We start from the raw sequence: 14,743 nt of genomic DNA on the forward strand, positions 1-14,743 counted from the left end.
GCAAAATTGAGCGGGATTCTTGGCGATCTTCCATTGGTCGATGGTCGAGAATAGTGTCTTTCAGCGATTTCATTGGCTATTTCTCTCTCCCGCCAGTCACGTGACTGAAATTTCTGATGCGTGTAATGCTAAATCCGTCTCTTTTCTTCCATCCCTTCCTTCTCCACCCCCTTTACTTCTCCCTTTACTTCTCCCGCTGATGACGCATTCTCTAACCATCGATCCGGACGCAACCAGGAACGTAAGAACTAGACTTATCTCGGTTCCCATTTATTCCACATCGGACAGAAACTTTTATTTATTAAAAAATGTTACTATATAACTGTTTACAGATCTCGCTTATGATAAATCACTTTTAAAACAATTCAGTATGAAGTATTACAAATGAAATGTTAAAAAATCTAGAAAACAAATTTAATATAAAAAGATTTTACTAATTATAGATCTTGAATTTTTAAGAATTTCAATATTCAACAATACTTATATATATTTTTAAATAGTTCAATATTTTTAGAAATAAGACAATAATTCGATCTGAGTAAAACAGTTTTTAATTACGATTGATCGTATTTTAACAAACGATTCAACAATAAAGTTTAACAGACGAAACAAAAGCTATTAATTCAAGCCGAATGAAGTTCTGTTAAAAATGTTCTCGATGTTTACATTCATGAATGAAACTCATTGAATGAATGCTTAATGAAAACATTCACATTTTCATTCACGCAGGGAATAATCGAGGATTCTAACAAGTCAAGTTAGAAAAAAAAACATTTTATGTTATTATAAGGTTAACATGAGAACATAATATTAGATCGCGTTCGGTCGCAAAGGGATTCACGATATTTATTATGATCGAACCCGAGGGTGCCTCGTGCACGTCGAACGATCCTGAGCGACGCCACGTGATTGGTCGGCAAAGTCGTACGTCCCAAGATGCCTCGCGCGTAAATTGCCGGCGGGAGGACCTCCGGGCTGCGCACGACGCCGTACTTTCTTCTCCATTGGGCAGTCGAAGAGAACGGCTGCGTAACGAGCTATCTACGATCATTCGAGTGGCTTTGTGCTCACACAGTGCATCGTGGTGTGCCGCGTATCGTAACCTACGCGGGTAATCCGATAATATCAACAGATCCGATAATAAACAGCAGACGCGATGGCCGATCAGGAGAACAAGGATTTCAGCGACGACATCGCGGAACAAAACTTCGCGGAGCAGAACGGCGAGGCCGAGAACAACGGCGAGAACAACGTTGCGGAGAACAATCAGGAGTCGCAAGAAGACAGGTAATTCTCCCGGGTCTCCCGTTTGCTCGCCCCTCTCGTACCGCAAGCTAATTAATTGTCCCGGATTGCGCGATCGCTTCGTACTTCAGGCGCGTTATAGCCCGGCGATCGCGCGAATCGGCGATAACTTCGCGACAACGCGACCGACCGGGCCGCCCGCGCGCGCGCGCGCGCGCGCGAACGAGCGAGCGAGCAAGCGAAGCGCGTCGGCACGCGTCTCACAAAATGGCGGAGGCGCTGCGCTCCGCCGCGGAACGTAATCCGTTCGCATCGACGTCACGACGAACGCCTACGTTTCGACGATACGGCCTCGTCGCTTCTCCGTGGCGCGCCGTGCACGCGAACATCCATATTTCGCGACGATTCTCCATTCGCGATTAGGATCCATTGATGAAAGAAGCCGGCGGCAATAATGGCGGTGAGAACGAGTGGAGGCGCCGGCAGCAGCTCCGGAAAGGGCGCGCCCGAGGCGTCGTAGCGTCATAAGAGGGAGAGAGAGAGATAGAGAGAGAAAGAAGGAACGAGAATAGAAACGACGTTGTGCGTAATAACGTCGAGGAATCTTCCATACAGCACGTAGTTTGTGCTGCGCGAAAAAAAAAGAGCGGAAATTTGCGCGTTTGCTACCTGGGCGCGCTCCGTTACAAACTTCCGTTACAAACACGTGGAAACCTTTGTCCCTTGTAGGCTCACAGAACCGAGTTACTTGAAGCATTGGATGAATAGAAAAAAAATGTTTGTAGTGTAAAATGAAAATAGAATTAATTCCAGTAAAAGAAATATATTGGAAACAAAGAAATATCACTCAAGAAGAGGGCAATGCGCCGAAAAAAAGTCCCGCCTCGTTGGTTGCGTTCCATTATTCACTGTGGGTATTGAAAATTTGTGCATGTATATATATATATATATATATGTGTGTGTGTATGTATATATATATATATATATATATATATGTGTATATATATATACGTAACATGAATTATAGATTTTCAGTATTCAAGGTGAATAATGGAACGCAGCTATTGCGGTGCATTTTACGCAAAATGTGTGTTGGTGGATCTTAAATTCTCGTCTGCCATTATCACACGCTGCTCTCTTTTTTCTTTTTCCTCTACTCCTTTTTTTTCAGCGTAACGGATCTCGAGCTGGATGAATTTGACCAGAAACTTCCTTTTCCTCCAGTCTCAATAAAAGAATACAAGACACCTGTGTAAATAAAAAAATTACTTAAAAAGATATAATTTTGCAATTCTGTGCGCGTCCCATTTTTTTATTTCTTCCGTCATATTGTTCGTAATTGTATATCAAGGGAATTTTTATATTTATTTTTCTTTGTATCATTTTTTTGTAATTTTTATTTGCTCTTTGTATTCCCGCAGCCTTGGATTTTTGCAAATTTTTACGCTATTTGGGGTATCTTTTTGCAAAGAAGGGTAAGCATTGGATTTATTTCAATTTCACAAAAATATGTAGAATGTTTCAGGATGTAAAATTCAGGAAGCGGACATAATCTTCAAATTCTTGACGTAGGTAAATGGAAATATAATAAAATATAAACAATTAATCTATTGCCTCATTATAGAATAAGATGCATTTTTGCAGTAATGTTACTGAATATGAATTTGAAGATACACCTCCTCGTCCTATCCTATAATTAAAAATAAAAATGTTCAAGGGACACGAGTTTCATGTGTATGAAATAACGGAAGTAAAACAGCCAAATGCCGGCGCTCCACTACGTCTTGAAACATAATAATCAAAGATTTAAATGAGATAATGCATGCTATATTACGCAAGAATAATTTAAGACACCACTATATAACGACGAATAAAGGCGCTAGTTTATAACTTTATATGTGCTGTTGTTGCGAGGTATAACATTTATCTGTTTTTGAAATTTTTCGTAATTTTGTGTATTAAACTCCTTGTTTTCTATCCCTATCTAGTTAATGATATAATTGTAGTTCTCTGTAATTGATAAAGAGAAATTGTGGGTTCTGCAGTCGATCAATTTTTGCGAACGCAACATCAGAAGCAAATAATAATCCGTAATGTTTTTATAGAGCCTAAACTTTCGAGTACATTTTTTGGCCAGCCGAGTCTTCTATCCTCGTACGGTTCATTGCAGCTGAATTATGGTAAACAGTCAATTGATTCACGATTGACAAATACGTACACTTACATGGGATCGACGTGAACCGCAAAACCTTATGCAGTGATTTCCGAGTCCTAATTATTGCGAGAAGTCTACTTCAAGTTCAAGTTCGTCACGTTCCGTCACACAAGCACTGGAACTCAAATTAATTTCGTCAAATCGATAAAGTCTCGCACAGACACACACTTGCCTGCTGGGTCACGCGTAGAGTAATTTCCGATCCAAATGCTGTTTGGGCGTGACCAAAGCACAAAATCATAGGGACAATGCGAAAACGTCCAGTAGGTCGGAACGCCATTTAACCCCAGTTTATGTGGCTTGATCTACAGGTGATCGACAACGGTTTTCACATGGCGGGCGGCTCACAGGTGGAAAACGTCACCCGACCAGCAACTGTTTACCGGCGAGTGACTGGTGCCAACGGTATTTATCACCAGCCATAAATAAAAAATAAAGAGTCAAATATAATAAGTAAATCAATTAATCGTGTTGACACTGCCAAAAACAAAGTCAGAGCAAAAACCGAGCTTGCAGCTCGTTGTTAGAATGCAGAAAACGAATGAAAATATATATATATATAATATATATCAGAAAATTGATAACTTGAATGAACTTCTTAATTACATCGCAATTTGTCTATGAGCGTTGTAAACAAAGAGAGAGAAAGAATGAGAAAGAGACAAATATATACATAAATAAACACGTACATGTAAAATATAAATAAATATCCCATATTGTATCCATCTATATTATATCCATATAGATATGTCGATCGAAAATATCAAGTTGTCTATCATTTAAATCGTAATGAAAACAATCTTTTTAGCTTTTCGATATAGAGTTGCAGTCTATCCTAGCATATACCATATTCTTTGGGCCAATCTGCAGTCAGAGTAACCACTTGGAAAAATTAAATTCTTGTTTCCCTTAGGAGCAGAGCTGTGATATGTCTACTGGAGTTGTCTAACTATTGCTCGGGTTCTCACGCAAACGTCGATGAATAGTACCTTGTTCTCTCGATGCATTGATTTTTTTACATACTTTTTCCAAGTTTTCTTTTCGATTTTTTTCTTTTTTTTTCTTTTTTTTTTTTTTTAACAATTGAACATTCAAATTAAGGCTTCTATGGTGTGAAAAGCAGTTCTTCTCATGATTATTTCTTGTAACTTTATACAAAGGACAGATGCATATATCGTAAGCTACCTTTATCAATTCTCATTTATTCTAGGAATGGTATTCTGTACTCTTGTAATTGCTTTGCATTGTAATTATTATGTTTATCATTGTAAGAACACTTTTCTAAATTTCGACAATGGGCGATCTAATTAGCCGTAGATTAAATGCGTTTGTTTGTCGTAGATATATATAATTATATATAGTCTTTACATATGTGCGATGTTTAATTGAATAAAATATTCCTCGTTTATATAAATCTTTTTGATGGTCGATCCAGTGCCCCTTTTGCGAATGACACTACAGGTCTGTTACATTACTTGCATATCGTCTGCATTCAATTTTTTCATACCTTAACACTGATTATATAGTCTTTCCAGGGGTAAAGTCGACATTTCCTTTCATTTTTTTTTTTAATAAATGGGATTTTTAGATTTTTTTTCGTTTTTTAAAAGTTAAATTCTCGTTTCGATCTTAATCCTTTATATTAATTAATACGTTCGAGAAATTCATTTAGTGAAATAAATTCGTTCCGTTGCTTTGCAGGTCGGCCGGGGCTAACCAGGATTCTCTGAATGATAGGTATTTTCAAATTTTATTATATTTTTCTTTTTTTTTTTTTAGCATGTCGGTGTTAAGAGTGAAAGAAAAGTTGCGCGACGATACGAAACGATGAAAACTACTTGATGCTCAAGTTGTGTATTCGAGTAATAACAGACTATGACTATTCCGTAACTTGTAACAGTCACTTGCGAAAGAGGCCCAAATACATTTCCATCTTCCGTTTTCATTACAGATAACTTTTTTGCGCGCAGTTGCAGAGATTTGAGAATTTGCCAACATCGTAAGCCCGAATAGCAATCCTATTTAGATGATAAACCGTGAATTTCTCTTTACGAACATTCGGTTTTGCAATAATGATTAAAGACTTAAGACGAATATGTCTTTCATTCTCTCTTATTAATTTTAACATTTTCTATTTTCCTTTTCTTTCGCAGGAAATTATTCGTCGGTGGTTTAAGCTGGGAAACGACAGACAGTAAGTAACTTTTTTTTTTAAACTTATACTCTTTTAAAAATTTATTTTCTTCGTAAAATCTTAGTTAAATAATGAAAAATAAAATAAAAAAGATCAGCGATGATGATTTATTTCTTTGCCCTTAGGACACCTTTGGATGACAATTGTCATGTGAAAAGAACTTTTTACTGAGCTTAAATTACAATATTGTTTATATAAATATTTTTAAAACAATTTAAAGAATTCTTACAAAGTGATTTATTTTATACATTTTTAGAGGAATTGCGAGAACATTTCAGCGCATATGGTGATATTGAAAGTATCAACGTCAAGACAGATCCAAATACAGGACGCTCGAGAGGATTTGCCTTCATTGTGTTTGCTAAAGCTGAATCTCTTGATAAGGTATTCAATTTTATATTTTATCACAACGGAAAAATAATGTAATATTTATTGTTACTAATTTTAATTATGTTTCTATTAATTTTTTATATACTTGATATTTAAATGATACTTAAATGATGATAATTAAAAAGTCAGTTCTGCTACTGAATGCACGTGACGATAATTCTTTTTTCTGAGGTGTTTTTACAAACAAATTTTTATAATATTTTTTAACGAATTGTTTATCAAATAATTAAATAAAAAAAAATAATTTTCCAGATTATGTCTGCTGGTGATCATGTTATCAACAACAAAAAGGTTGATCCTAAAAAAGCGAAAGCCAGACACGGAAAAATATTTGTCGGCGGGCTTTCGACAGAACTTTCCGATGATGATATCAAGAATTTCTTTTCACAGTTTGGAACTGTAAGTACTTTATCGTTTCTGTATATTTTAAATACCCTTAAATAAGAGAGTCCTCTTATTAATACAAAAATCTAAAAATTTTAGATTGTCGAGGTAGAGATGCCGTTCGACAAAACAAAAAATCAAAGGAAAGGATTTTGTTTCATCACTTTCGAATCTGAACAAGTGGTGAATGAGCTGTTGAAGACTTCGAAACAAACGATAAATGGTAAAGAGGTAAGTAATGAATAAAAAGTCGAATATTATTTCAAAGCTTTAATAAAATATTTATAAAATCTATTTATTTTAAAGTATTTAGATTATTATCTCTAAAATAAATGTACGATTTCACGTTTTATTTTTCTCTAAGGCGATAAAAAGATCGATCGACAAAAATAAAACAAGATTTAAATCTTTAATTTAGATCTCATTGCGATTAATGTTAATAATATTACATTCATATTTTACATACATGGAATGATATATATATTGTTAGTTCTATGTGTCATTAAATGCATATAACGACAAAGTTTTTTACAAACAAATTTTATAACATTTTTTAATAAATTATTTTGCTAAATAATTTTAAAAAAATAGCAATGATATATATTTAAAATATTAAACAGGTTGATGTAAAGAAAGCAACACCCAAGCCCGATGGAATGATCGGTATGCGCGGTGGACCCGGCGGCCGTGGCAGTCGTGGCGCCAGAGGTGGCCGAGGTCGAGGATTTGGTCAAGGTGGATGGGGACAGGGTGGTTATGGCGGTGGTTACAGTGGTGGCTACGGTCAAGGAGGATACGGCGGTGGCTACGATGGATACGGATACGATTATTACGGTGGGGGTGGGTACGGAGGTTACAGCGGCTACGACTACAGTGGATACGGTAATTCCATTAACTATTACTAAAATCGATGATAAAATGGGCATATGATGTGCCGATCATTGTCAAGATTTATTTTGCTTTTTTCTCGTGTGTCTTGTTTTCCTTCGAAAAAGAAGCTATAAATAATAATTAACGGCAAAATTATTCGTTGTTACCGTCCCAGTGTATTCGGTAGACGATTATGACAAAAATTATAGACACCTGAGGAAAATATATGCATATTATGACTGATTTAATTCCCTTGTCGTGTATTCAAATTGCTTAACTTCTCTTCATTTATTTATTTATTTATTTTTTAATTAATCCAAACAGACATCTTGTGTTTACTAACTTTTTACTTTAATTAAACAAGCTGAAATATAAATTTGTCAGCTGTCGTTAAATATGTGTTACTCAACAGTAACAGGAAATGGAATGATCAGAAATTTTATGTATGTATTATACTGGGTATTAAGTTTTAATATTATAGATATAAGTAGGAATACGAGTGCTGGTTTACGGACAGATCAGTAACAATTCTAATTTGTTCATATTAATACATTTAAAAAACACGTATTTTAACTATTTTAACTTGAATAATTTTAGTTTTACAGACTCCAAAAAATACGACAATTTTATTAATTTTATTATTGATATGGTACTTAAACCAGTGACTCGAACTTATGAAAATATTTTTCGAATTATGTTCTTTCAGCATATTACAAGATAATCTGTAACAAATCCGATTATTGAAAGAATGAACATAATCCGAATTATTTTCTACTTTTGATCTACTTTAAAGCACTGACTGTTTATCGCATTATATTAATCTATACATCATTTGCTAAGTTATATTCTTTAATGTTCTACTAATATTAAAATTGTATATACATATACATGTGTAAATAAGCAATTAACAAAGCAGTTAACATAAGAAAAAATATAATAGGTAACAATGAATGTGTGTGTGATGTTTAATTAAATGTCACGTTTACGTTTTATAATATTTATCGACATATTATCACACATAATTAATCAGTAATCAATCGATATAAGTATTTTCTTTCAGACAAAATTTTAATAAAATTATTTTATATATCGATATATATAAAACAATGACTTTGAAATGACGGATTTAATAACTTATCAACATTTATATATATACATATATATATGTTCATTTATTGATATGAATTTATGTCTTTTTCATTTATTTCCTTTTTTATTTCTCTTGTCTTTTACTGCAAACTCCATAGACTTGCTGATTTCAGAAAAATCGCGCGCACATCATTGTAATATTATTTTATACATATATATATATATATATATATATATATATATATATATATATAAAACTCGCATAAAAGTGAAAAATATTAACCTATTAAGCGCTGTGTTTATTTGTGGATCAAGGGCTTTATTTTTTATATAAGTCATCGTTAAAACTGGCAATTGATGGGTTAAAGAAATGCTATATATGACATCATTGTATAAGATTGTACCCTTCAATCCTGCTATTAATCCTGCCACATTTCTCACGCATGACGTTTCATGTTTTTTCCAATAATCATCTCATCTGCAATAAAATCGCGAAGGTTAAACACATGTTCTTACGGAAGTAAGAATGGCAATGTACTACTTTTTGTATCTTATATGACTTCTGAGATTACTTCCGCGGCTTTTTTTAAAATCGAATTATTAGATAAAGGATACAAGCGTGAATTCATCTACATGCCTGTTTTATCTAAAATTAACTATAAATAAAAAATATTTTTTTATGAATTTCTTTCATTTTTTCGCTATTTTTGTCGGGATGTGCTGTATAATTTTTTTTTTTTTTTTTTAAATTTAAATGCGCATGTTCTTTCTGATACAGCCATTTTTAGCATGATAAATCTTTTTTTTTCTTAATGCATGCCATTTCTGAATTCATACTGCTCAAAATAACGTGTGTTATAATATTAAAATCTAAAACTACACTAACGATCAGAAATTGATTGAAAAAATCCTTTGGAAAATATAACTTTTTCGCTCATATAGAATACTACAACAGTGCGTTACAGTACAAATTGTATTTAGAACATTTCATAGACATGTTTTTTTTTTAATATAATTATTAGATATATAATTACATTATACAAAATAATCTTTAATACATATTTTTTGTTTTGCGCGCCACGTGCATAGATTTTTCCTTTTAATGTAAAAGGAAATGAATAATCGATATATACATCGATAACTGATTCCTTTGTTTCTTTATACCGTGTGTTCCATGAAACGCAGACGGATATGGATATGGCAGTGGTAATTACGACGGTGGCTACAGTGGCGGGCGCGGTGGCGCACGCGGTAAAGGTACGCATTGTAGCGTCCTTTCCTTTATATTTATATATTCCTCATCCATATCGTTATATATTTTAAGTGGCATACATTTCGATTGAATTATCGCCTACGTCTATTTTCTCATGCAGTAACTACATTCATCTGTCCTTATTCTAAACTGAGTCTCATTCTCTTCAGCTCTATTCCTCTGTCCTTAAATTCCTTTTTTTTTCTATCTTTGTAACTATTTGTTCAACAAATGGAAAATGTGTTTGTATGTAATATATATGTGTTTTATATGTGTGAAAAATATGAATGAATGCAATAGGAGAGAAGTTAACATTCTCGGAATTATTTATATTGATAATTTATTGCATGCATAAAAAAAAGACATTCGAATTATGTCTAAATACATATATATATATATATATCGTGGAAGCAAATTGTAATAGTTATGTATTATTATGTAAGTCAGAGCTGTCCAAGATCGGTGTTTTTTGGCTTAAAATTGAAATGTGTCTGAATTCATATCTATTACCATTCCCTATTCCTTACTTTATTGCTGTTTTGTCGTAGCGTGCAACGCTCAGTCTCACTGAAATCGTTAAAAATTTTTGACCTGTCTTTCACTATGTTTTAAAAGTATTCTGTTATTAATATTATAAGATACTATTATTCATAATATATTTATCTATAAAAATGTGAATAACAGAATACTTTTAAACAATGAAAGACAGATCAAAAACTTTTAACGATTTTAAACTAATATCGTCTCTGAAACCGAGCGTCGCACGCTACGATAAAACAGTAATGAAGTAAAGAGTGGGAACGGTAATAGATGAATAACGACACATTTCGATTTCAAACCAAAAAACACCGACGTTGGACAGCTTTGTTGTAAGTTATCTGCGATTATCGATTTTTATCATTTATTTTGCTACTAACTTATAATATCTATAAGTCAGTGAATTTTATTTAAGAGCATAATATTATTACTATCATTACGTAACTCAGTTGTTTTATGAAATATATACTTTGATTAACTTTGAGTATCCCTAGAAACTTCTCTTTTTACATGGAGATACAGTTTTTTTATATATATTGTTTTTTCATAAATGTAATAGAATCGTTTAACACTCGCATCCAATCGAACGTTATCCTATATTATTTAGCTGTCGCTAGAGCTTGAGATATGGAGGAAGGGGAAAGTATAAATTACACAGCCTGCAGCTTACTACCTTAGCCTGTAGCCTCTACATAGATAATACTATAGTTTTCTCTCTTACATTTATATTTATCTATATCTAATTACTCTCTAAATAAGCATTTGTGCGATTTGACAATTTCTTTTGGTAGTTTATGTACAGTTTCTATACATAAGTTTATATGCTTAATCTCTTATAAAGATAAACGAGTGATGCAGCTAGGACGATTAGACTAATAAAGTGCCATGTGGGTATGTGTTCCAGGAGGTTCAGGCTACGGTGGCAAGCAAAGGGGTGCTCGTCAGAACCAGAGGCACCAACCCTATTAATAAAGGAATCCTCCTTATTTATGACCGCAATGCAATTCGCATTGTAACTGCCGGTGAGTCACTGTCCAATCTCCTAATGCTCTTACATCCACCTCTGCACTAAATTACCCAAAGATTTTAATGTGCACAAATAACTTTAACTTTGTACTTAAAAAAATAATGCACAGATTTTTATAAATTATATATTCTTTATAAGAATCTAAAATCGTGATTTTAAACAAAATAGTTACAAAAAATGAAATATGCATTCCAATGTTTTTTTCTTTGAAAATCTGTTTAGAAAAAAAAAGTTATTTATCAATTAGGAATAAGATTTTTTAAATTTTTAAATAAAACCAAAGCTATTGTATTTTTCTTGTAATTGTTAATTCGAAATAGCTTTTTATCTAGAATTATTGCTCTACGTTTTGCATATTTCACACGTTGCTGCTTTTTAATGCCAACTTTTGTTAACCATTCCATTTCTATTTCTGTTTCAAATAAATGTTTCATTTGCTATGCTTCCATCCATGTTTAATTTGCTATACTTCATTAATTTTACAAATTGATTTGTATAATACATGGCATAATGCAATATGAATAATTAAAAGATTAATAAAAATTCCTTTCCTTTCCAGGTATCGCAAGCCGCGGTTTCCGTTTACAATCACATTACAACTCGTCCAATCATTCCATTCAATATGTATCAACATCGGCCAATATTCAGAAAAACAAGATTCGAACAGCATGAAATTTTACAGAAACCGTTCTAATAATATTTTGTTGATTTTGTTTTTGTATATATATATACGCGCTTGCTTTTTTCAACTTATAAAAACATTTGCGTGCACGTGCGCACGCATTGTGTATATCGTGAATGAATACCTAATGATAATAGTAGTTATTTTAATTTTTTCTACAAACGACACGGCGAACTATTATAAATGAATAAGCACGCAATATGTTTCTATATGGCATGCGAAAAATCGATTTAAAAATCAGATAAATCGTGCTGTTTATAACGACCGTGTGAAATAATTAATAAAAGGATTACTTCTTCCTTATTAGTAAGATATAATAATAGGATTAAATAAATTCGTTTTGTGTACATAATATATATCTCATACATACATTTGTAGTTTTGTTCTGACCTCCTATATGGCAACTTAATATTTTTTTCTTTTTAATACACGACATGTACACAAGATTTATGTCTGGAACGTAGAGATCATCATTTATACACATAGATTTAAATAAAAGACTGACACATGCATAAAATGGAATTTATCAGATTTATTAATAGAACTTATGCTCTACTGATTCATAACATCGTTGTAGCACACGCGTGTGTAAGCTTAATATGCAAACTGATGGTATACCTGGCGTGTGCTATGACAAGATTCTGGCTCGATCATAGAAAACAGCGCATGTACATTATATTTATATACAAACAAGTTTATTCTAACACGAGAAGATTGTCACAATAAAATTTTTAAAGTACATCAGACGATATTGTATTGAAAATACAATGTTGGGATTATGTATTTTTGTCCGAGTACATACTGTTCTGATCTTATATCTCACAAAAGTATTACATTATATAAATTTAAAAGGGATGGTCTTATGTTAGTGGTTTATTTAAAATAAATTATGTTTATATATATATCAATTCGTGTTCTTTAGTGTAATCATCCAAACCATCTACTCAAATTCTGCGATTTTCCTTAGCCTTCCCGAACTTTCAATATTTAATTCTTTTAAGAATTTACATAGCTTGAAAAAATTGCTATACATTTTTTTTGAAGATAATGTAACTAAAATTAAAAATAATAAACAAAAAAAAATGATTATAATTTGAATGTAATTTTATATAGCTAAAATTTTTATTGAGTCTTAATATTTTTCTCGCATTTTATTCATAAATTGAATATCTTAGACAATATCTTAAACATTTTTGAATAATACTTTACACGGAAGACAAAATTCAATTAATAATATATTAATTATTATCAATCGCTGATGGTAAATATTCTGTTTTGTCCTTGATAGATACAGAGATAACTTCTATTGTTCCTCATAAAATTATTTTTATTTTCCGAACAGATTTTGTAGGGGGAGGGAGAAAGTTTTAAATTATAAGATAAAAAAATTTCAATAAATAGTTATATACTTTTTTTAAATAGTTTTAATTTCCATTTATCTCTTAAAATGTACATTTGATCCACGAAAGCGGAGGCTAGTAAGCGTTCGAAATACGAGAAGGCGTCATTGAGATCACTATCTTGGAGATTAATGAGTCAAAGCTACAAGCTCTCTAATTAGTAGTACTACTAATCTCATCCAGCTAAGATTAGTCCGTTCTTCCACTTAACGTGTTCTCGCGTTAATGACAATTGCATCTTAACTAAATTCATTCAACTGATTGAGCTGTTAAATTAGACGCATTATAATTTTGCAACTTTCTTTAATAATATTAAAACTTTCTATCATTTTATTATCCCTTTTGCGAGAAATGCAAATATGAATTCTAAATATATGGATTTAAAAATAAATAATATTTCTCAGTTTCAATCAGAAACTAGCGTATTGGATTTTTGCATTTTCATCCAAAGCGTTCCAGAGAAGGCTTGTAAAAAACAGCATCGTAAATTTTTTATAACTAAATACTGTAGAATTCCATTTTAATCATTCAAGGGAGATATTTTCCGAGTCCAGTGAGAAATAAAGTTTCAGTTTAAAGCAAGAAAGTTTATTACTAGCAATATGTGCGCTTTTATTTAATATTTTGGAAGCTTTTACAAGTTTTTTTTTTAGCATCACTTTTTTATCTGATACTTATCATTAATTCAGATTCTATAATTCCAACACTTGAATATTTTAGAGATATAAAAAGATATCTCTATTTAAGTCCATCCTTTATCGACTCTCTACATCTCAACTTTTTACAGGATGAGAGCTCTACAATAATAAAAAATATTATTTTATTAGATAATAAAGGAAACTATTTATTCATTTAACATTTATTGCAAAATGGAAGTATCATGCTAGTTCATGAAGTATTAACACACCGTATTTTCAATTTTGATTTTTTAATATAAAAAATACGGAACATTTATTATTATAAGGAACTGTAGAACTGCGAAAAATGCTACTAAACTATCATTATTGTTATTTTTATATTAATACAATAGAATGTCGTGCTAACTTCACAAATTTCACTTTTGGATATCCATTTTTCACAGTTAATTTAAGTGAAAAATAATACAAAAATAAGAAGTGTTCCACATATTTTATACTAAAAAATCAAGATTAAAAAAATTGCAGAACTCTGTTTAAAAATAATTGTAAAATATAGATCTCTGCTAGTACTAACAAGAAATGTCGCTTGATGATAAATTACTGTTTGAAAATTAAAATTAAAAAGAATATTCAGAACGGGGTTTGTAAACACGGAGATAATTGTACACGACGTAGAAGCCAATAAGTCAGTTATGGTACTAATATACAAAGTTGTTTATATCTTAGAAACAATTCCAATTTATGTTTTCATTAAGGCTTTTTTACTCAACATGATGTGTACTATCTTCCATTCAAATATTAAATAGTTTTTTTATCACCC

The 14,743-nt window shown here is 32.0% G+C and overlaps 1 protein-coding gene, 1 long non-coding RNA gene and 1 other non-coding gene across 16 annotated transcripts; all 3 read left to right on the top strand.

The window, feature by feature from the left end:
• Nucleotides 1-967: 967 nt before the first annotated feature.
• Nucleotides 968-12,793, top strand: sqd (RNA-binding protein squid). 13 transcript variants are annotated; one of them, XM_087412522.1, is made up of 10 exons: nucleotides 968-1,287; nucleotides 5,162-5,197; nucleotides 5,614-5,654; nucleotides 5,911-6,038; nucleotides 6,297-6,443; nucleotides 6,528-6,659; nucleotides 7,049-7,310; nucleotides 9,573-9,644; nucleotides 11,081-11,198; nucleotides 11,763-12,793. In XM_087412522.1, the coding sequence occupies exons 1-9, from the start codon at nucleotides 1,157-1,159 to the stop codon at nucleotides 11,143-11,145; spliced, it is 1,014 nt and encodes a 337-aa protein (XP_087268648.1). In that variant the 5' UTR covers nucleotides 968-1,156; the 3' UTR covers nucleotides 11,146-11,198; nucleotides 11,763-12,793. The 13 variants fall into 13 exon arrangements, with proteins under 13 accessions (XP_087268648.1, XP_087268651.1, XP_087268652.1 ...); XM_087412525.1 differs by having other exon boundaries at nucleotides 7,049-7,268; XM_087412526.1 differs by having other exon boundaries at nucleotides 7,049-7,262.
• On the top strand, nucleotides 1,294-3,866 carry LOC105143075 (uncharacterized). Of its 2 annotated transcripts, none has more exons than XR_015547132.1 (2): nucleotides 1,294-2,817; nucleotides 2,963-3,866. It is a non-coding gene; the product is annotated as an uncharacterized LOC105143075 (long non-coding RNA). The 2 variants fall into 2 exon arrangements; XR_015547133.1 differs by having other exon boundaries at nucleotides 1,294-2,720.
• Nucleotides 6,147-6,217, top strand: LOC147907612 (small nucleolar RNA snR61/Z1/Z11). Its single transcript, XR_015547248.1, has one exon. It is a non-coding gene; the product is annotated as a small nucleolar RNA snR61/Z1/Z11 (small nucleolar RNA).
• Nucleotides 12,794-14,743: the final 1,950 nt, after the last annotated feature.

This window comes from Acromyrmex echinatior, chromosome 13 (assembly GCF_024713525.1).
Source record: "Acromyrmex echinatior isolate Ae372 chromosome 13, ASM2471352v2, whole genome shotgun sequence".
Classification (NCBI taxonomy): domain Eukaryota; kingdom Metazoa; phylum Arthropoda; class Insecta; order Hymenoptera; family Formicidae; genus Acromyrmex; species Acromyrmex echinatior.

What these genes read in the sequence shown, in the direction of transcription:
- sqd (XM_011051082.2), top strand. Translation starts at nt 1,157, where the DNA reads ATGGCCGATCAGGAGAACAAGGATTTCAGCGACGACATCGCGGAACAA. An exon ending in CAGGAGTCGCAAGAAGACAG is followed by an intron (nt 1,288 to 5,161) that starts GTAATTCTCCCG and finishes GTTGCTTTGCAG; the next exon opens with GTCGGCCGGGGCTAACCAGG. An exon ending in AAGCTGGGAAACGACAGACA is followed by an intron (nt 5,655 to 5,910) that starts GTAAGTAACTTT and finishes ATACATTTTTAG; the next exon opens with AGGAATTGCGAGAACATTTC.